The 23,865-nt window shown below is 38.0% G+C and overlaps 1 protein-coding gene across 4 annotated transcripts in view; it reads left to right on the forward strand.

Annotated features, from left to right (window-relative positions):
- Positions 1–23,865, forward strand: part of LOC111862011 (chromosome-associated kinesin KIF4) — a 69,608-nt gene that overhangs the window by 9,287 nt on the left and 36,456 nt on the right. For all 4 annotated transcript variants that reach the window (XM_023847046.2, XM_023847055.2, XM_033750601.1 and 1 more), the window contains 6 exons: positions 1,191–1,369; positions 4,141–4,284; positions 8,013–8,116; positions 13,163–13,377; positions 21,009–21,529; positions 23,458–23,649. In XM_023847046.2, coding sequence (XP_023702814.1) covers positions 1,191–1,369; positions 4,141–4,284; positions 8,013–8,116; positions 13,163–13,377; positions 21,009–21,529; positions 23,458–23,649 — 1,355 coding nt within the window. The remainder of the gene's footprint in view (positions 1–1,190; positions 1,370–4,140; positions 4,285–8,012; positions 8,117–13,162; positions 13,378–21,008; positions 21,530–23,457; positions 23,650–23,865) is intronic.

Consider the following 23,865-nt stretch of genomic DNA (forward strand, 5'->3'; position numbering starts at 1 on the left):
AATTTCTCTGTGAAATCATTGTGATATAAATTGTATTTTGCAAGAGTATAGGTGGATTTTTACAATTTATCTAATCCTTCCAGAGGCACTATGACCCTGAGGTTGGCTCAGCCTCTAACAGAAATGAGTACCAGGAATCTTTCTGGGGTGTAAAGGTCAGCTGACGTGTAAGGCTGACAACCTTACTGCCAACTGTGAGGTGATTGTCTGCAGAAAATGTGGGGGTCTTGATGTCACAACCCTATGGGCCTTCATGGCCTTTTACAGGGATAGCTTTTCCTTACTTTTTAGAGAATAGGTAATTTAATTTTGTAAGTTCTTAGAAGGGGACACACGGTTGCGTAGTTGTTTGAGGCAGTGCTCCAAGCTCGAAGGTTGTGGGTTCTAATCCTGATGAGGTCGATTTTTTCAATTTACCTGATCCTTCCAGCTGCATTATGGCCCTGGGGTTGACTCAGCCTCTACCAGGAATCTTCCTGTGGGGTAAAGGACGGCTAATGCGTAAGGTTGAGAAATTTACAGCCATCTGTGAGCCAACTGTCTAGAGAAAATGTGGGAGCCTCGACGTCTCACAACCCTATGGGCCTTCACCTTTACCACGTTCTTAGAATAAGAGGCGAGTTATTGTTTCACTTGTGAATATTAAGCGAAAATTGTGAGAAAAGCATAAGTTTATTTTGAATGTTACTGCTGAAATTACAGGCATATTGAGAGCTTTGTTTTCTTTAAAGAGATTGTCTCTGGAATAAGTTATGCTGGAGATTATCTCTGGAATAAATTATGCTGGTAAATTACATATTTTCATATCTCTTTCTAGCACCTCAGACTGATAGTAAGATTAAAGAAACTTTTGTAAAAATATGGGTTTATACTCCCTGTGCATTTAGTGCATGGCCTATGCTATTCCCAGGCAATCTACATTATTCTGATAAGAGTGTAGGCAGTTCTTGGCTTTACACCAACCATAGCACCAAATATCACTCTGAAAATAATTTTCACGACTAAAAAATAATCATAATCTCGATGATATAATTGTTGCTCTTGGTGTCAGAAGTGCCGATTTTATTCTGAATTTTTCATAAATGAAACAAATTATTGTAATTACTTTGAATCACTTTCTAGTCAGTTTTATTAATTCTCTACATGACACTCTGAAGAGTTCTGGTTTGTGAAAATGTTCTAATTTTCAGGATACAATGTAACAGTTCTTGCATATGGACAAACTGGTTCGGGTAAAACATATTCAATGGGTACTACTTACACTGGAGATGGCAATATGGGTGTCATACCACGGGCCATAAATGACATATTTGATAAAATCAAAGAAATGAAGAATTGGGACTTCAGAATCACAGTATCATTCATGGAGGTATGTGCATGGACATGAATTTATATACATAGCTTAATTTTCAAAATTTGCACTAATGAAGGAATATATGGGTGAAAGGAAATTCGCTGCCTGTAGTGTGATTCCTTGTTAAAAAACAATATATGTTATACAACATAACCAGAGATGCCTAGTTTACAAAATAGACATCACTGTCAAATGGGGTAGAATAATTCTCAGCAGTATTGTTTGTTATGAGGATACATAGTGAATTGTTAGGTGTATGTAAGACACAGTGCACAGCAGAGGGCAGTTCTGATTGAATGATGTTCGAATACACATATGATGAATACTATATCATGCTCTTAGTCCTCAGCACATGTAACAGATGAGCTGGTACTGCTGCATGGGAATATCTGCTATATTATCCTGGTTGGCATTATCGAGGACCTAATGCTTTTCAGTGATTGAGGCACCATCCCTATGAGGCAGGAAGCGTAACACCTATGGCACATTTGAATGCAGGTTGCCCAAAGACTACATGGATACTAGTCAATGAAGATGCTGCCATGGAGAAGCTCATGATTTTGCACGAGAATTGGGACTATCCCAAATGAGGGCACCTGAAATACTCTATGATAAACAGTTGCATTCATACCAAGCACACGTCTGCTTCTACAGATGAAATTTTGCGAATGGCTATGACATGAACATGCTGTGAATGAGCTGCTTTACATAATATTCTGTGGACAGATGAAGTGTGTTATCCTTGTCACATCTGGGCACAGGATAACCCCCATTCTATCCGTGAACATGGGTATCAAGTCTTCTTCATTGTCAGCATTTGGACTATGTAAGATCTTGTGGCATGATTTCAAGCAGCTGTGATTACAGTCAGTGTCAAGAAGTTAAGGTGTTTTCAAAAGAATGTCGTGGGCAAGGATTTTCCTCAGCTTAATATTCAAAAGTGTTTTCTCACAAAAGATATGAAATGGGAATATCACTGTGACTCTTCTGAAGGATTCTTTGAAGCTGCTTGTTCGATTATGTTTGAATGGATTTGAAGAAGCTAACTCCATGATGCAGATCTACCTTGAAAACTTGATAGTTCTTCAGTTGGTCAAGAAATTTCCTACTGTGATGGACGTTGAAAGTTGATTACCATCTTCACAGGATGAAGTCCTGAGGTAGTGAAACATTTCCTCAAATTGTAGTTCCCTGAGATCCAGAGAAACATTGGTCCAGTCATTTAGTTTGCAGACTTCATATGTCCAGTTGAACCTCATCACTCTATTTTAAAGCTTAACTTGTTATTAATGGTTTGTCACTCCCCATGTGACATTAGATTCCTAATGTGTTCATTAAGATTGTTGGTTATCTCATTTTTATTGTTTCGCCTTTCATGTATATCCAAGAGGATATACTTGGAAACATTAACTTCATTAAGAGAACCATTTTTTTTTCTGGGCACTACAGCCCCAGTGGGCCTAGGCCTACCGCCATGAACTTCTCCATTCACTTCGGTTTTTCTAGATCTTAGACATACGGTAGGACTCTTTGGACGGGTGATCAGCTCGTCACAAGGCCTCTACCTGTACACAAACACAGAAAAACGCACATAAACATCCATGCCTTGAGTGGGATTCGAACCCACAATCCCGGCTTCTGAGCAAGCAAAGACAGTGCACGCCTTAGACCGCTCGGCTACCGTGACCAGCAAGAGAACCATTACGTGTTCCTTTTCTTCAGCTTGTATACATTTAATTTGTAGTAAATTTGGATAAAACCCATTACATATCATTCACAACTAAAAACAACCACCAAATTGATCTGGACATCAGTTATGCCAACAAATTAATCTGTAAAGTACTTGATACAAAATTCCTTGGAATACATGTAGACAGTACACTGTCTTGGAAAATACATATTGAACAAATTATACCTAAATTAAATGCAGCTTGCTATGCGATGAGATCAATTAAGCCTTTTATGTCACAGGAAACATTGAAGATGGTTTACCATGCCTACTTTCATTCTATTATGAACTATGGATTAATATTTTGGGGGAACTCTTCACATAGTATAATAATTTTTAAAATACAAAAGAATATAATTAGAATCATTACAGGATGTAGAAGTAGAGATTCATGTAGAGAATTATTTAAGAAATTAAAAATTCTACCTCTTCAATCGCAATACATATTATCGCTTCTCTTATTTGTTGTTTACAACAAAGATAAATTCAAATTAAATTCTGATGTCTATAACATGAATACTAGACAAAAATATAACTTCCACCTACCCTCATCAACTTTATCAGTATATCAAAAAGGAGTCTACTTTACTGGCATAAAAGTGTTCAACAATCTGCCACAAAGTATTAAAAACTTGGGCAATGATACTAAAAAGTTTAAATCAGAGTTAAATAATTATCTACATGCTCATTCCTTCTACTCTTTAGATGAATACTTCAATGTAAATAGAGAATGATGTAAAATTAAGTTATATTAATTTTAAGCTAAATTTGCCTGTACTTATGTATGTAACCTTTTGACTTGTTCTGTATCCAAAGGTACTAACCTACTTAGGATTTATAGAATGTAAATAAATTCAATTCAAATTCAATTCATAAATCAACTTTTCAGAAAATCCTCCTCTTCATGGTGAGTAATGCCTTAGTTTAGATGGAAATGCTAATTGTACATAGTCTCCAACCTTACATATACCCTAGTTTACTTTTTCCTTAATATTGCATTGTAATTCAGAAGCACAGTTCAACCTATTCCATATTACTAAATGCTCTGACTTTGCAGCTTTATAAGGAGCAATTGTTTGACCTTTTGGGAACAAACAAATGTGCGGTTGACATCAGGGAAGACGGGAAAGGAATACGGATTCCTGGTCTGACTGAAATTCCAGTTTCTTGCGTAGATGACACTACCAGATGCCTAATACAGGTATGTTTTGCTAGCAAGATAGTCTTTAGTGTATTATTGTTATGATAACTAACATTTCTTATTTTGAATAACCTAAAATGCTATAGAAGTACTATAATGGTCCATGGATGCTGTTCTGCCATTCTACCAAAGTTAATCACACCATTTTCACCTGACTTTGCTTTGTTCATTCTTTGTATTGCTAAACATTTTCTTGTGATTCCCGGTTATTAATGTCATTGGTTGAAGTGGGTGTTACCAATTGGAAGACAGTGATGTCATGGTTGTTAATGCAGAATTAGAAATATGAGAGATTTTGGGAAGGTACAAGTTGGAAATAATTTGGTGTGATGACAGTTTTATATGAAACATATAGTAAAGTCTGTATAGGTAAACATTTGTCTGATAATTTCACTATCCACAGTGGTCTGAAAAAAGGAAATGCTTTATCGCCACTCCTTTTCAGCTTTCCTTTAGAATATGCCATTAGGAAGGTCTAGGAAAACCAGGTGGGACTAAAATTAAATGGAACACATCAGCTGTTGGGCTATGCTGATAATGTGAATCTGCTGGATGATAATATAAATACCATAAAGAAAAACACAAATTTTAATTGACGCTAGTTAAGGAGGTTGGCCTAGAAGCAAACACAGAAAAAACTGTGTATATGTTGCTGTCTCATCACCAAAATGCAGGGCAAAATCATGACATAGAGATATACAGGGTATTTCACGGCTTCAGGGCATAACTGCAGGAGGTGATTTCCTAGGTCTTTGTGATCAAAAAAGTTCATATAAACATGTGTCCGATTTTGGACGGTTACAGAGTTATGACTGTTTTAAACTCAGAATAGAAGGTAATGATTACTGACAATAAATGGAATAAAATAATAAACCAGCACAATACATGATACATTTAAAGTATGAATGTAAAGTTAACTTCGTGAAATTACCATTAATTTGAATTTATTGGCGCTTAAAGCTGATTTTCGAAAATGCCACTGCCAGCCGCAACACAGGCTGCCGCTCAGTTGTGAAGCGCGCCGGACATACCAATCCACCACGCCTTAGGTACCTCTCGAGTTCGGAGATAACGAGAATGCTCTGTCTGTAGCTGGCTAAAAATAGTGACCGGCCAGATGATAGACATGGTTCACACGAGGGCATGTACGGGAATGAAAAAACGGCCATAACTCCGCAACCGTCCTAAATCGGTCACATGTTTATATGAACTTTTTTGATCACAAAGACCTAGGAAATCACCTCCTGCAGTTATGCCCTAAAGTCATGAAACACTCTGTATAACAGATGTTTTGAAAATGTGGTACAGTTCAGATATTTGGAAATGACGATAACAAATCAAAACCTAATTCAGGAGGAAAAGAAATTAAGAGGAGATTGAACTTGGTAATGCTTGCTACCATTCAATCCAGAACCTTTTGTCTTCTCATTTGCTGTCTAAAAACATAAAATTAGAAGATACAGCACTATAAACTTGCCTTTGGTTCTGTAAGGTTGTGACACCTGGTCTCGCTGTAAGGTAGGAACATAGACTGAAGGTATATGAGAACATGGATTGAAGAGAGATGAAGTGACAGGAGGTTTGAGAAAACTGCATGAGGAACTTCATAACTTGTACTCTTCTCCAAGTATAATTAGAATGATCAAGTCAAGGAGGATGAGATGGACAGGGCATGTAGCATGAATGGAGGAGAGGAGGGATGCATATAGGATATTTATGGGAAAGCCGGAAGGGAGGAGACTGCTGGGAAGACCAAGATGTAGGTGGGTGGACGATATTAAAACGGATCTTAAAGAGATAGGATGGAATGGAATGATCTGGCTCAGGATAGGGACCAGTGAAAGGCTTGTGAACACAGTAATGAACCTTTTGTTTCCATAAAATGCTGGGAAGTTCTTGAATAGATGCACAAATGGCAACTTCTCAAGAAGGTCTCAGCTCCATGGGTGATTGAGTGAGTTATTAGGGAAATTTTAGGTGCCATGGCAACTTGACATTCTTAGGATTTGTGAAGGCCTGTCATACACCATTTTAGAAATATTGAGTGATTACTGCAGCTGTTCGACTGGAACAGACAGATCAGTGTTGAGATATAAATGAAATATGTAGATCAAACAGTAATAAATTGAGCACTATACAATCTTGGTAATGCGACACGTATGGGACCAAGGTACCACTGGATTACCGAAAACAATGGATTACTGGATGAAGTCAGAAAAAATTTGTTAAGTTGCACTGCACAACATAGAAGTTTTTGAATTGATTATCATTTAACAGAATTTGGTCATCATTTATTTATTTCACATACATAAGTGTGTACTGTGAATTTTTGCCCGTTAATTCAATATTTAGGGCTTCATTTCGCTGTGATTTTACAAACAAAAAGTGTGAATAGTATTCTGTCTTTTCTTTCTAAATCTTTTAGAAATTTTTCTTGCAATATTTTCAGTATGAGGATGTCTTCAGCTTGGTCATTGTTTTCTTTGGCCTATTTATAACATATGCTGAGGTCTCATGATGTTATCGTGTCGTATTGTGCAGATAATTGGTTGAGTACTTGACTCTTACTCATTCTCGCTGTTGTCTTCTAGCACATTGTTGATTTTCTCTTCACCTGTCATGATTTTAAGATTTTCCTCATCATCTCCATCTCATTAGTTACTTATGTCAGCAATTGTTTGACCTGATGAACCTTTTTCACACAGTTCGGCTATTGCTTCTTGAAGATCAGAAGTTAGGATTGTACCATCATTTTCCGATTCTTCTGGCCCTGTGAGTTCACTGCTACCAGAGGATAATGGATACGAAGGCCATAACTTTTTGCATGAAGAAATTATGGTTTTAAGAGGTACATTTTGCCATGCGTATGTGAAATTAAAAACTAGTCTTCGAGGTCTGTTCATTTCAGACATTGAGTGATATCATTTTGTCTCATTACACTGCATAGGAGGCTCTTTTTATAATGTGACTTCACAAACTATAAAGCAGACTGCTTGTACTGGTTCTCATGGTCTCTTCGCTTGTGGATTTTTTTTATTTTTCCTTCTACCCTGAAGATGGAGGCAATACGTTCCTCCGAAACGTCGGTTAACACCACATCTACACCATGCTACAGCCCAGAGGACTGCTTTCTTCATAGTCACCGCCGTGAAAACCTCAAATCTTACATTTAATATTTATGTTTGTCAGAACTGGATATCTTCAGCACACATTACTGTACAGAAATGTATAGTATTGAAGAACTGAAACACTGTACTAATGAGGATCTAAAGAAATCAGTTTGTGAAGCTTGACTGTACACACATCAGCCTTTGCTGCCTGTGGAAACTTGCGCAAAGTCACAGACGCCTGCCTTGTGCCTGATGCCAGATTACTGGACATGTTGGACTAGAGCACAGCTGGATTATAGAGCTGAACTGTAATCATAATGCTTCCAAAACTTATTTACACATGTCAACTTGTGCTTGGTGGGCTAGAATCATGCATAAAAGTTTTACATAGCAATCACTCCATGTAACAGTTCTTCTTGCGAAACCAGTCGCATTCAGGTAAAAAAATTCCCCATCTTTTATGAACCTAAATGTTCATTATCATATTCACACAAGCTCACACCACAGGACCTTGTGTGAATGGAATAACATGTGTAATATGTTATTGACGCATAGAGATGTGTGTGCAGTTATGATACAAATTCTAGGGGAAGTAATTAAATTATAATACTTCCTCAGGGTTCAGCTTGCAGAGCAACTGGGGCAACTGCCATGAATGAACAGTCTAGTCGCAGCCATGCCATTTTCACAGTTACTATACAACAGCAGAATCCAGACATTGAGTGAGTATAAGAGCTGAACTGAGTAAAACCATATGTCTTAGATATTTTCTTCTGTCATTATTTCCACTACATGATGAGTCAGTGAATGTAATGTCATTCTTTATTTTTTCATCTTTTGCCCAAGTCCATGTATTTCCTGTATTTTTAATACTATCAGTAGTTGACAGAAGTCATCTCAGTCTGAACCATCCTTTCTTTTTCTTTTCAACTGTAATTCAAGAGCTCTTCATGGTATTATATTTATATTAATTTTTAACATCTCCAGTCTTTTCTAACGCCAACCCCATATTACAAAAAAGGCTTCATTTTGGTTTAATGCATGATACTTCGTGTCATATTTGACAACTCTGGAAATGACAGTTAATGAGGACACTGAAGCTATATCATGGAGGCATATAAGTAGAACGTCATTTTATTTGGGCTGTATGAGTGTTTTATATTTCACTGTCTGTTGAAGTGAAGGAGGCAAATCTGAAATCAGATATTTTTAAAATACTGGAAATCATAGTGTAGCTTTTAAACCTACAAGTCCCTGCAATTAATGACTTTAGCGAGGTTTACAGAAATGCAGAGAAATTTCTAAGTAATGAATCTTTGGGCAGAATGAGTTTTCTTTCACTAAATCCAGGTTTTAATGCAGTGGGGTTATGCAAACTTATGTGAATGAACTGTTTTAAAACATTTTGATAAAATACACTATGTCCAAAACATCTTTCAGGGTTTGCTATAACTTGAGTAGGCAACCTTACAGAAGGAAAGTTCTGTATGTTCAACATTTCCAGTATGGTTATTTTTGTTCCCACTGGATGTTGAAAATATGATCTAGCATCTCTTTAATGATGGCATGGTGATCTGCATCATTATCTGATGATGCCACACTCTCAGTTTTTTTATATAAGTGGTTGAAACTCTTTCTGCATAAATTAATATAACTGTTCAAACAACAATATCATATTAAGAAAGCAGTCTTCTGGGATGTGGCGCCGTGTAGATATTGTGTTAACCAATGTTTTGGAGGAACATATCGCCTCCATCTTCAGTGTAGAAGACAAAGAAATCTTCAAGCGAACCAGCGTGAGCAGGTGCAACAGATTTAATCCAGTCGAATAAACCCAGCTGTATAAGAGCAGGAAGGGAAGTGAGAGGGGCTACATGGGGAATTGGTAGAGAGGGGTGAGGGGAAGGGTCTGGTTAGGTAGGCCAGTAGGAAGCAGGCCAGAGCAGGTAAAGAGTATGGGTCGGGGGGGGGGGTTAAATGGAGGGCATTAACCCTGAAGCTCGAGGGTGCAAAGCGAGTCAGGCATGGACCTACATGGCCTTGCGGACCTGACGTCAACTCCTGGAGGTTTCTTGAGGGAACAGATGAGAGACTTCCATGACTTGCTGAGACAAAACCCCACCTCTCTATTCATATTGTTGTGATGGAGTTCAATCTCAATGGCCTCCCTAATGATGCGATCCATATAACGGGTCTTGGTGGTGAGGATGGAGGTATTCTGAAGCTGAACGTGGTGTCCAAAATCGATGCTGTGTTCAGCCACAGCTGACTTGTCCAGATGTTCGAGATGGATGTGCCACTGATGCTCGTTCAACCTTGTGTCCACAGAACGGTCCATCTGCTCAATATAGACCTTGCCGCACTCGCATGGGATACTGTATACACCCAATGTCCTTAGTCCCAGGTTATCTTTGACCGGCCAGAGGAAACTAGATAATTTCTTTGGCGGCAGGCCCACTGATTTGATGTTGTGCCAGGACAGCACTCTGCTGATACAGTTGAATATAGTCCATGAAAACCTCAAATCTTACAATATCATATTAATTTCTAAAATAATTGGTGAAATGGAATAAATATGATTCTCCTATCTTGTTTATCTACTGTCTGTTTAGTGTTTTTCAAACCTTTTTTTTTTTGGCTAAACAATAAAACATGACACCACGGCACAACTGAATTGCTGAGGGCAGAGGGGTCTTCTACCACTGCTGAGCAACAATTCAGGTCCTTAGCTGAGTGCTGCCCTCCTGCCTGCTGTTGTGGTTGATGTGTACTTGGAAGTCAAGCTTCATAAGATAGGAGATGGTTTATAGTAATATGAGAATGTTACTACTTTATGGAACTAGTTTTTCTTAATGACTGTGATATGTACTTGGTCTGATGAATTAATTTCTGGACTGGTTGTAGTATGACGCTACTGCAGTTACAGAAAACTCTACTTAGTAGAGGTAGTCTAGTCATTGGCATTTCTTTTGAAATCAGTAGCACTCAGAAGTAATGCCTTGTGAACTGAGGTATGTTATGCCTTCTGCAATATATGCTTTATGAGAAAATGGTAGATTTCAGAGAACTGCACATGTGCATCAAATTCTGCTTAAGACCACTACAGAAACCTACAAGATGTCTAAACTTGCTTGCAGAGAGGAAATAATGAGTAGAAGTACACATTATGGAGCACAAATATAACCTGACCCAAGGTCTGCTTGAAAAAAAAATATAAATTAACCCAATATGCATTCAAAGAAGGCCACAGAATATGTTGGAAAAAATCGAAAGTCATGCAGATTTAACAAAACACCACATACAGGAAATACAAGGAATCTGCCCACATGTCTCTGGTAGATCATCTGATCTAATGGACTCCCATTATTGCAGCAGAAGTCAGAAAACAACTCTATCCAGTGTAGATTATGTATGAAAATTGTGTTTTTATGTTTGCAACTTAAAAACATAAGTTAAACATGACTCAGAACACAGTTAAGTTGCAGATGTTTGTGAATGCAGTAATGAGCCAGTGCATTCCATAAAAGCAAGAGATTTCTTGACCAGCTAAGCAACTATAAACTTTTCTTGGCCTTTCTGTGTGAGAGAGTGAGTAAAAGCTGTGACATTAAACAATTGTTAATGCTCTTACTGTTTCAACACATTTGCCCCACATTCAACATTCTCCAGCTGACAATGCTGTGAACAACGTACTAATAATGGGCTTCTTGTTAGGCATTCTTTACAGAGTAAAAAAGAATGTCTGGTGTGGATGTGATGTCTGTCCATCTGTGACCTAGTATCAGAACCTGAACTGTTGGGCAGTTTTCTTTAGAATTCAGTATGGGAGACTTTGAATAAAGGTTGTCAGGCAATTCTTTTTTCATGCACATTGTGGTACCAAATCCTGCATAACATAAGGATATTGTAACGTGTGTGCTATTTGACGTGGCAAAGAACTTCATACCATTTTGGATCTAGCGAATTTATTGAACACTCGCTCTGACACACAATTCACAATTTCACAATTGCTGCCATTTGCAGTATCTCAATTACTTCGCCTGCTTTAGTCACTTCCATTCACTCTACACAATTCAACTCGTAGCTGCTGGACTCCAACTCATACTGAATACTCTCTTTCTCTGAAGGCTGGAAACCGACAGCTAATGCTCAGCTAACTTTGGCGAATGCTAGACTGCAACTGAACTCCTTAGGCATTCCAGTTACTCTTATAAACCCTCAGTTGGACAGAGAAAAACACAACTCGCTTCACTGTTTTGTAATCGCCGTGTTTACAGAGGCGTTGCTGGGCAACGCTGCTGATTGCCTAGCAATGGTCTCCGCACAGACTGATGCATGACGTCACAGCTTAGCGGGGAGGGGTGTTTACCGAGCGTTGCGTAGTGATAAAAGGAGTGGGGGTATGTGATGTCACGTGCAGAAACTCAGGGTTCACATGACCCCTACTTCCTGTTGCGCCATTAACGTTACAGTATAAATGGACTTACCATGTGCTATATCATATGTTAATTAAATATTTGTGAAATTTGGTATGATAGATTTATTTTGTGTTAATCAACCATATTGATTTTTAGCCACATTGATCTGTTACAAAGTGCAATGTACATGTGGCCACGCACAGATTTTGCGTTTACCCTGCAAAACATTTCACAGATTGCTGACAGACAGATCTTATTTTAGTTGTATTGACTTGTGACAAAGTTCATGATGCCTGAAGACCAGAAACTGACTTTTTAATCTGCTTCATAAATTACATTTTGGTAATATTTAGTGTGTGATTTCCTTACGTAACATTAGTTGTTGATTTTCATTTTTAGCCATATTGTCCAATTTCAACGCTTATTTTATACGAGTCCAAAAAATAAATGCGTGGCTTTGAGAACCAGTATTAAAAAATGAGAAACATTTGAGAAATGAATATTTTATTTTAAAATGTACCCAAAATAATCCTGAACATAATTAGTATGTTTCTGCATCTTCACGATTCATGGCCAATCTATATTCCACTTCTTGCCATGCAAGCTGTAGCATTTCTCTTGTTTCCTGCTCAGTGGCTTCTCTCTAATTAGATATTTACATTCATTCTGGGAAAATGCTGGGATGGTGCCTTGAAATAGGTCATGACCGCTTCCTTCAACATCTTTCCATTCATCAGTTATCACAATTGCATCTTACTGATGTTATGTAAACACAGCAGTTGATAAAGCATTGTAGGATAAACCAAGAACCATGTTTTCATTTACATTTATATTTACATTGTTAGCACAGTCAGTATAGTGACTGGCTATGGGCTGGATGACAGGGGTCAGAGTTCGAGTCCCAGGAGGGTCAAGAATTTACTCTTCTCCAAATCATCCAGACTGGCTCTGGGGTCCACCCAACCTCCTATCCAGTGGGCACCAGGGGCTCTTACCCCAGGGCGTGAAGCTGACCACTCACCATCTAGTGCCAAGGTCAAGAAAATGTGGATCCTTACATCCACTCCCTCATATGCCTTCATTGAGCACAAGGATAAATTTAGATTTTTAGTTTTTGAACATGTATATTTGAAATCATTTTCCAAAGTTGTCATGTAAAGAAGACCACATTGTTCTTTAGGTTTTAACATGTGTATTTCCCTGATATTATACTATCCTCAGTATTACATCTGTTTTAGTCTGTCTTAGAAAGTGTAAAATTGATGTTTTGCTGTATGTACTGTCAGTAATGGCAATGTTGGCAAAAAGAGTGTCAATATTAGTAATGAATAATGATCATTTTATATGCAGGAACTCGTCTATGATTGCAAAGTTCCATCTTGTGGATCTAGCAGGATCTGAAAGATCAAAAAAGACTAAAACAACGGGAGAGAGGTTCAAAGAAGGGGTACATATAAATAGAGGTCTCCTTGCTCTAGGAAATGTGATTTCAGCATTAGGTGAAGAGGGTCACCAAAAGTGTTACATCTCTTACCGAGACAGCAAACTTACTCGATTGTTGCAAGGTAAGCATCTTAACAAAGATTTGAACCTGGAACTCTGAATAGTGCTCTTAATATGCAAACCACTATTCTAGGATTCAGAAATGTTGGTGGGTAAATGATGGTTTGTCATGCTAAGACTGTAATGTTATAAGAACTTCTGCATGAATTTTACTCACACGTAATATTAATGCTAAAAGTAAACAGTTCTTTTGACTTAACACCTTCCACAGGCCTACTATTTCAGCCCTCTTAAAGTATTTTCTGTTAAAAATTGGCTGTAGCTCTGTTGGTCATCTGTGCAAAATCTGATGCAAGAGTCATTGATCTTTCATTTTTTAAAACACACTGACACATAACTATAACCTTAAAACTGCCAGAATACACTTAATTTATGGTATGTATATGTAAGTGTAGAAGTTGCTAGAAGAAAACAGATAATATTGTGGCTGAAGGATGACAGACTGATTGGTTTAGCTCACACCACATTACAGTTCTTGGTATGGTAAAACCTGTATGAAACAGAAGTGCACAGGACCAGATTCTTCTGTTCCATTGCAACCAGGTTTCACTTTGTACAGGTATTTGAAATTAATTTTTTTTTTTTTTTTTNGGTCAAAGTTTGACACTTCTCTGGCCATTATCTCCGTAACCGTTCAACTTTGGACATAGGTGTTTTGGGTTATATCGGCATACTTTAACATAAGGAACACCCTCCCGAAGTTTGGCACATTCCTCCTGGGACACCCTGTATATTATTTATTGTTTCCAGTACAACAGTGATGTTTTCTGCATGCACATTGCTGGCTAACAGGCTTGATTTTCAATCAAAATTTTATCCCTTCAAATTGTATTAAAAAGTCTGGAAATGTTGTGATGTGAAAATTCTTGAAGTTCTCTGATGCTATCTAAAGCATTATGAACATTTGTACTTAATACATCACAGACCGGCAATTTAAATATTTAAATCACCCTGGGGACCGGCATAACATACTACCCTAACTTGTGCACTGTTCACTTTAAAAATTAATATAAAAGCCCCTAATTAATTTTTTGAACTAAAATTTTTGGAGAACACTTACCAGTGCTCCTAGAAGTGTTTGAGCATGTGATATTTCTGGAAACATTCCCCTTTGTGAAGTGGCATTACACAGAACTTGCAAATGTAGACATACTCCTTTTTTTGTGAACTCTGCAAACATAGCATTGCCTAGAAGTATTCTTCCCCTTGGAATGTTCACTCTTCACAATTTTCACTCAAGAGTCACCCTGGGTGGTCCACATGAGGTCTTCGTGGGGTGGGAGTTGATGGGCTCGGTCGTATTAAGTATTTGTGTGACCCTGGTTCTGCCGCCACCATCTGGACTGTAGCCCAGGCCTTTGTCACATTCATCAAAAATGGTTTGTATTTCAATTTTGAATCAGAGTTTAGATTTTTTTTAGATTTTTTCCTGTCCTTGCAATATTACTACGCGCAATGTTATTACCCACATTATCGTTGGAGCTACTGTCACTTTTACTGTCTCTGGCCACAATTCTTTGTTGTCCCCCATCACTGTCACTGTCTGAATGACAATTCATTACTACGCATCTCACAAGGCAGGTCAGCTAGGTCATCGGAGGAGAATTTGTCCTTGATCCATTCTCCCCAATAGCTACTGGCTGATACACACAGCTTGAAGAAGGCAAAGCATTTTCCTTTATAGTCGGTTAAGTAAACATTGAGGTCAAATTACTGACTGCTAACTAAACATTCCAGAGTCTTATCACACATCTGCAGGCGGTTGCGTGCAATGTAGGTGGCGTCAGAGTGATGTATAGTGTGTTGCAACTTATCGTGTTCTAAAAACGTATTAATACACAACTGGTCCGCCATGTTTAAAAGCGAAAAACGTATTAATGTGCGCGCGAAGTGTTAAGTTCTTTGAGGCCTTGGCTACAATTAATTGAAATGCTAAAAATTTCATTTGTGTGGTTGTCCATTGTATAATAGTAAATGTCTGGATAGCAAATGCTACGGAGAAAGGTACAGTTATCCCTGGATTTAATTATTAAGCACAACATCATGAAGACACATGGGGAGTGGCCATATAGCTCCACCATTCTTAACCTTGGCACTACATGGAAGTGAGTGGTCAGCTTCAAGCCCCTCCTGCATGTTCACAGGTGAACATGATATGTCCCAGAGAATGCAGAACGCAGAAGACTTAGAAATGGGAAATTAAAAGCAGACTAATATAAATTGCCATCAGTTACTGTGAAAGCAAATTTGCAGCAGCAACAAGTATGCTCTAGAATGGTGGGGTAGTCTACAAGAAACAAATAATGCCCTCCTCCAAGGTTTCTACATGGTGTCACGTGTTCAAGGATGGTCATGAATTTCTGAAATATGGATGACATGCAACACTGCAGACCAGGGACTGTGTGAGACAGGTGTAGGAGATTGTTCTCTCTGATCATTGTCAGATAGTGCAAACAGTTGGAGGAAAGTTATAATTTCAGATGGTAGCTGCTACACCACTCTCATTTAGGATATGAAAACTCATGTTGGCAATCACATTGTACCGAGAATACTGATGTAAGGGCAATGTGAAGATTGCATAAGGATTAGTGACTAGTTCTTCAGTGAAGCAAGTACTGATCCTCACATTCTCTGAAAATTGTTATGTGTGACAGAACCTTGTGTTTCATGTAAAAGCTAAGGTAAGGTAAAGCTATCCCTGTAACAGGCTGTGGAGGCCAATGTGGTTGTGAGACGTCGAGGCTCCAACATTTTCTAGACAGTCGGCTCACAGATGGTGGTGAGGTTGTCAGCCTTACGTGCTGGCCGCCCTTTACACCCCAGGAAGATTCCTGGTACTCTTTTCTGTTAGAGGCTGAGTTGACCCCAGGGCCATAGTGGCTGGAAGGATTACATAAGAAAAATCCAGTGACTTCATCGGGAATTGACCGTGCGACCTTCTGGTTTGTGGCGTAGTCCCTCAACCAACTATGCTACTGTATGCCCCATTCGCATCTGCTGACAAACGCAGAAACAAAAGACATTTGTAAACCAATATTATTTCAACAGTAGCATAGCATTAGCCAAGCTAACTGACAAGCTACGAATCAGTGTCAGCATTAATATGTTCCATGAATATTACAATTCCAGATTTCATTTAGGAACATATATATTTAATATAAAGAAAATCTATGACATACAATACATTAAACAGTTATTATAAAAATCTGTTTCTTAAATTTTATTTTTGGAGTGAAGGATGAGGTCATAAAGTAAACAGTAATGGTTATGGAAATTATCAAAACCTTTTGATTGATAAGGCATTGTATATATTGAGTCTATTTCTAAAGGTGCTACATTCAACAAGGAAAGGTACCAGGAACCCTTCTGCAAGAGCCAGTTCTTCTAGACAATCCTAAAATGTATGCAGTCAGAGACCTGGTTGTCTTTCATGTCAAATGCCCTGGCACATCTGTAGCAGCCTGTCACAAAGCTTAATATAGTGGTGCTTCCTTCCCACTCTACTCCTTATTCCATCACCATGTGATATTTACCCCTTTCCACAGATGGAGGACCATTAATAAACGTTAAATTCTGCATACTCTTGTGTTTAGTAATTGCAGACATTATTTATTAAGTTATTGCTATCAGTTTACTTTCATAACTCTTTACAACTTCAGTGATGACTAGTGTTTTTATTGGAAACCACTATGTGTTTTGACCTCACAGGTCATCATCATCATCAGGTGATACACTGTATAGAAATGTTACTGCTGAATTGTCATGTTATGGTTTATACTTACCTAGACAGGGCATGATTGATAGACTAATTGAAATTGGAAGGTGCTATGGCATGGAAATGAATGTGGAGAAAACAAAAGTAATGAAAATTTCGAGACAACCAACCCCAGTCACAATAAAGATAGACCAAAAANTATTGTGTTAACCGACGTATCTGACGAATGCAAAAGATCTGGTCAGTACTTGATCTTTTATGTTGAAACCCACACTCATGATCCCCAATAATTTCATCTATGTATGGACTTAACCTTGAGAGAAGAATATTGGATACAGTTTTGTATGAAGTGGATAGAGTGATATCGCCCGATAATTAATACAGTCAGTTTTATCACCCTTGTGAACTGGTACAGTAAGAGGCTCCTTCCACTGATCACGCAATTTTTCCTTATGCCAAAAATAAGTAATTAGCATATGGATCTTAGAACGTAATATTTTGCCTCCTGCTTGAATAAGTTCTATGGGAATTTGATCACTACCTGGCGATTTATACCTTTTCAATTTTGCAATAGCACTTTCAACATCAAAATGGCTAGGATGAGGTACTAACGGCTCAGCTGTATGTATTTCTCTCTGCCTAACTTCACTAACCCTATGTACATTCAATAACTGAGAGAAGTAGTTCTTTCGCCTAGTCAAAATATTGTCAGAATCTGCAAGCAGATCACCATTTTAATCCTTCACTAAGTTACTTCTTGGTTGGTAACCCTTCTTAAAGTCATTTATTCCTCTATACATGTCTCTGATGTTCTTGTTCTTATTGTTCATTGCAAGTTCATCAATTTTTTCTTTCAGATATTCCCTCTTTATTCCTGAAATGGCTGCTGATTTCACATCTATTATTGTTCTTATTATCCCCATTTATTTTGCTTGTATCCTGTAACCATTGCAATTTTGCTTGTTTTGTTTGGTCTAATAATTTTGAGCATCCTCCATCAAACCATGGCTTATGCTTCTTCAGTTCATAATAACCTAGACTCTTCTTGGCAGAAATGTTTGTATTTTCTCTAATAGTTTCCCAAGCTTTATTAACATCCACCTCATTGTGCAAGCTTTTCAAAGCCATGAACTTATTAGAGATTTCAACACGATACTGCTCTTTACCATCTACCTCATTTAATTTCTTGAGATAGAACCTTTCCATATGAACTCTGTTTGTTGTTTGTTTGCTCACTGCCATTTTTTCCCTACACTTTGCCACTTTCAGCTAGTAGTCAGTATCACAATCTGCAACCCTGAATGATCAGACATAAAGTATCCTAACAAAATTTTCATATTGTACTTCGGGAATTTAACAAATACATGTTCTAGTTCTTCATAGAACCTGTTCTTATTGTGAATTTTATCCACTGGTGGGGTGTGAACATTCTTAATGATGACATCACACCAGCGACCTTTTAGTATTATATGTGATATCCTAGTACTAACAATTTCTGCCCTGTTAACTGCTGATATGATTCTCTTATGTATGAAAAAACCTGTACCTAATTCATGATTTTCATTTCCCTTTACATAGAAAAATGTGTATTCACCAGCTGGTTTGGTGCCACCTCCATCCCATCTGACCTCCTGTACTCCCACTAAATCTAGCTTATATTTGGAGATTTTTCTGCCACTGCCCTGAGCGAACCTGCCCTCTACATATTTCAAACATTCCAAGTTCCAAATCTCATGTCCATTTTCTTTAGCTTAGGTCGTTTATCCAGAGGATCCGCCCAGGTCTGAGGCTTTGTGTACGTATTCGTAACAAGATTACTTTTTACAGTGAGGAGTTGTTAGCCCCATGCCCAACCCCCCAGTTGGAGGACCACCCCTTGTTGGCTGTCCGTGACCGCTTATTCAATATATTCACAGCTTCCTTCTGTTTATAGCACACTGTGTTAATTTATTAATTCACTTGTATGTTTATAAACTGTCACCCTTGTTAATGATTCCATTAGATTAATAGTTCATATTTTGAAGTCACACGTATCATCTTTCCCAGTATTGTCTTTGATTTTGCTGTAGTTTTTCCCATTTGCAGGCTAAAAGCTATTTACAAGTGTTTGTACATTAATACAATTTATTTATTTACAATAAGACTCGCTTCCTGCCATTTGGTGTCATTCTGCTGTTGATTAGGGGAGATTACATTGAAGTGAGTTCGGACCTTATGCAAACAGTCCCCTTTCATATGAGAGTTGGGTAGAAATTAACACCGAAATAGGCAGGAAGTGTAGTTCGAAGTTTCTGAGACTAGAACTTTCCTGAAGACTCTGGAATGGTCTTGAAATACCTGAAAATTTCTAGAACATTAAGAAAATATGACTTAAAATGATATTTATGACTTGAATGATGTGCCAAGGTTGGAGCCCTCAAACTTCAGATTCTTAATCTACTGCCTCGGCCACCTTGGCTGATGCAAAAAATTGGTATTTAACATATTGTATTTTTAAGACAAGTACAAGTAAAGGTTTCCTGATGCTGCCACTTCTGAGATATGGTTCCTTTCCCAGGATATTCTGAAGGTGTTGTGTGTATGTATTCAGTAATTGGCTAGTGCTGAATTTGCTTATGCAGAACCTTCCATCCTCTTCACAGTATCTGAAAATACCATGGGACTTGAGCTAAGAACTCTTTTGCCACTGTACTGTATAATACACTGCATTTACCAAATCAGCCAGTCTTGTTATATGTGATTAGTATACACAGGCACAGAGAGGCAGGCAGATATAAACCAGTTATTACACACAGAGATAGACAGACAGGCAAACATAAACAGATTAGTACACACAGCCAGGCAGACACAAACACAGACACACCATGTTTAACAAGACTGCGATGGCTGATATAATTAGATGCTGGTAGGTGAACTATAGAGGCATGGGTTCACTCTTCAGTTTCCCCTGCCAATCATTTCTATCATGTTTTACTCATCTCCATCTAGTGCCGAGTTCAAGAAAATGTGGATCTATACGTCCACTTCCCCGTACACCTTCATGACATAGTGCTTAATTAGTTAAGCACAGGGACATCTTTACCTTTTACCTTACCCCTGATATTTGTGTTTGGCATAATTAGCCAGCATAATACTACTACAGACAATAATTTTGAGGACTTTTTTTTTGTTGCACCATATTACAAGATACTTCCATAAGCTTATACATATCCACATCCTTCCACAAAACAGTCATTGTTTGTCTCCTGTTATGATCCCGGTTGAGAAATGTCCTATCATAGTCAGCGCTATCGATCAGGTCACTGCAAATGCTCACGTGATCGTCACATTGGTCTTGTGTCAGGACATGTGGAACACTGGGTAACACGAGACATGTTCAGGTCATCAGACAGAATTTTATGGGAAGTGCCATGGCTAATCCCTGCTGCTGCTGCAGCGATTTCACCTACTGTTTGGGAGTGGTTGGCATCTACCAACATTGCAACTTCTTGGATCTTGGATAGTTTAATTCTGACCATTCTTGGCCAACCAGTATGCATATCATCTTCCAAACTGTTTCTTCCCTGTGCAAAATGTTTGTGCTTCTTAAAGACACTATGGCCCAAGGCTTCTTCACTGTCACTTGATCATTGGACTAATAATGGGAACAAGGTGTCTGTTATCACTGTTGTCCACTATAACCAACTGAAGGAATTCACAGGATACGTAGCCAATGTATGCAATAAACATAGAAACACAGTTTGATTACGTAAAGTTTTTTTTATATTATTTTTTATTTTAAATGGTTTTCTAAATATAAAACCTTAGTGCCTAAAAATTCACAATTGTACACAGCCAGATTTTTTTCATTATATCTGGGTCTCATAAAGAGGGTTATTGTATTTCATGGTGCATAATTCAAGTGTTGTATTCTTTCAGATTCTCTTGGTGGTAACTCATTTACATTAATGATAGCATGTGCTAGTCCAGCGGATTATAATTTAGAAGAAACTCTCAGTACATTGCGTTATGCTGACCGAGCCAAAAGAATTAAGAACAAACCAATTGTGAACCAGGATCCCCGATCCACAGAAATTGCCAGATTGAAACAGCATAACCAGGAACTCCGCTTAGAACTTTTAGCCAAAACTGGAAGTGGAGGATGCCCAGCACATCACAAACATCTTGAAGAAGATATAACAAATCTTGTTACTAGGAACCGTATGCTTACTGAAGAGCTAAATGATGCTTTAAGTGCAAGTACCAATCTGTTTGAACGTGCTCTTCTGGCAGAAGTTGCAAGAGATCGAATGAAATTGAAGCTTTGTGAATTGCAAGCAGAATATGGTCAAGCCATGGATAGCTTAAGTCAGACAGTGGAGCAAGAAAATTGTCCAGCAACATTTCTAGAACAGTTGAAGAGTTTACGTGATCTGCAGTTAAAAATACAGGAATTACAGGTACATAATATTCATTTATTTTTGCTAGTTATACACACAACCTGAATTGTAATCTACTTAATTTTATAAGGAGAAATGGCCTTGTGATATCTTGCCCCCTCTTTCTAATAACATTTGAAAAAGCAGGTATTCCATACCAAATCAACAAACCTTCAACAAACCTTGCAAGATGTCTGTGGCAGCTGAATTTTTTATTTGGTTGAAACTTGGTATAACTATAGAATTATATGACATAAGTGAAAGTACAAAACATTTTGTCAGTGTTTTTTTTTGAGAGAGAGAGAGAGAGCCAGCAGTCACTGTAGTATAATATTAATGTATATTGAGCTGAGATTCTGATGGCAGTGGCTATGAAGAGTGTGGTCTTCTGGGTTGTAACTCTGTGTAGTTTGGAGAACTTGCCATCTGCTTCTTCAAGTATCTTGGTTGGCTGCCCTTTGAGCCTGAAGATGGATGCAGTATGTTCCTACAAGACATCGGGCTGTCCCCGAACTACAGTTTTACAACCCAAAAGACCGTATTGCTATTAATGTATAGTTTTTTGCTAGCTTGTCCATATAGACTCTTATACATTCTTTTCTGAACTTTTTAATTTATATTTTGTTTTGTAGGCTGTTTCACTGCTGTTTTATCAGAAACCTAAGTTTTGTAGGAATAAATTGAAGGCTAAAATACAGCATTCATCAAAACACAACATTTATATCTGTCACCATTAAAAATGGAATGGAGTAACCACCCTCCATTTTGTAATCAGCAAGCAGTTCATTTTGCTTTGAGCATTCACATCATTAATCAGTGCCTGACATCACTAATGTCATGGACCACCCAGTTTACATATGCATTTAAAAGTGCAAAAATATGGAATACTGCATATTTGTTTTGCCCCTTTGTTTATACATTCTTGAGCCACAGTCTGTCACTCTGAAGAAAGGTAATGAAGGAAGTATGTGAAAATGAAGTGCCAAAGAAAATATTTTGAACTGAGAAACTTCAGTTATGTGGGGAAATTAAAGATATTAGATAACGAGGAATGTTGTGATTTAAATCCTTCTATTGCTGTTGGGATTTTAAAACAAAAATAATTAAATGGGTAGGAGAAACAAGAAATACATGCAACATTTTGGATGGTGAAAGGAAGAGAAGATGATATTAAAATGAGTCTTGGAGTAAAGTCTTTGTGGGTATATGAATGGATTAAACACTCATAATTAAAATAAATGGGTGATTTGTTCTTGGCAGTCCTGCTGCTTTTAGTTCTAGTATCAGGGATTTTGCTGGTTAGGAGAAACAGACTTCATTCTCTATGCATTGGTTCATGAAAACTTTGATGAACTGAAGAATATGCATTGTTCTGAAGTTCATGTAATATTCTGAGGGAAGCCTTATATTATTTAATATATACCCATTTGTTTTATTTTAAATTGCAATTTTATGTATTGCATATAATATTATTATTATTATTATTATTATTATTATTGAGGGGGTGGGTTTCCCCATGCACTTAGACCAGTTATTGGTCCATTGTGTGTCCCCCTTTAATTTCTACTATCGCCATACCCTACCGGTACTGATGCGTGCTATCAGCCCCGTTCAGCCAACGAGGTCGGCTGTTGGTACCTGATATTTCCCCCATCTACCAGAGGCATTGGAAACTACTTGGGCGGGAAATTGTTGCCTAATTTTGCTCAGAGGTCTCCTAGAGACATGAGGATCTTTTATGTGCCGTAAATCTACGATACGGGACCCACGGCTTAAAGTCCCTCCCAGAGGACTTGTTCCCTGAATTTTCCCACCCTTAAAAATTCCACGACCTCCGCTGGGTTTGAACCCATGTACCTTGAGTCATGAGGTGGGAACGTTACCCCTAGACTACGGAGGCCGGTTTGCAAATAATGACTGTTTCTGGTACATTTTTCTTGAATATGCAGGCTGAGCAGAAGCGTAGCAGTGACGAGATCTTGAATCACGAACTCTCGAGTGGTCTTTCACATAAACAAGCAGAGCCAGAGCAGAATGAAGATGGTGATTTATATGAAAACCTGCCTGAGACACATCTTGAGATTGATGAGTGCCACCAATCTCACACTCTGCAACAGGCAGAGCGTACAAAAGAACTGCAGGTATATGGAGTAGTGGAAAACAAACTATGGTTTTCGGAGAGATTGTATATTTGAGTAGGTTCCTGTTTGCATTTTCTTCCCCTACCCTTCTTTTGTATTCTACTCGCATATTGTACACTTCTGAATCAATGCCTTGCTTTCCATTTATGTAAAGCAGAGGTTTGTTTTACAGTTACAATAGAGATTCTAAGCAGAAACTGTAGCATAGATGGATGT

The sequence above is a fragment of the Cryptotermes secundus genome, unplaced genomic scaffold (assembly GCF_002891405.2).
Source record: "Cryptotermes secundus unplaced genomic scaffold, Csec_1.0 scaffold559, whole genome shotgun sequence".
In the NCBI taxonomy this organism is placed as follows: Eukaryota; Metazoa; Arthropoda; class Insecta; order Blattodea; family Kalotermitidae; genus Cryptotermes; species Cryptotermes secundus.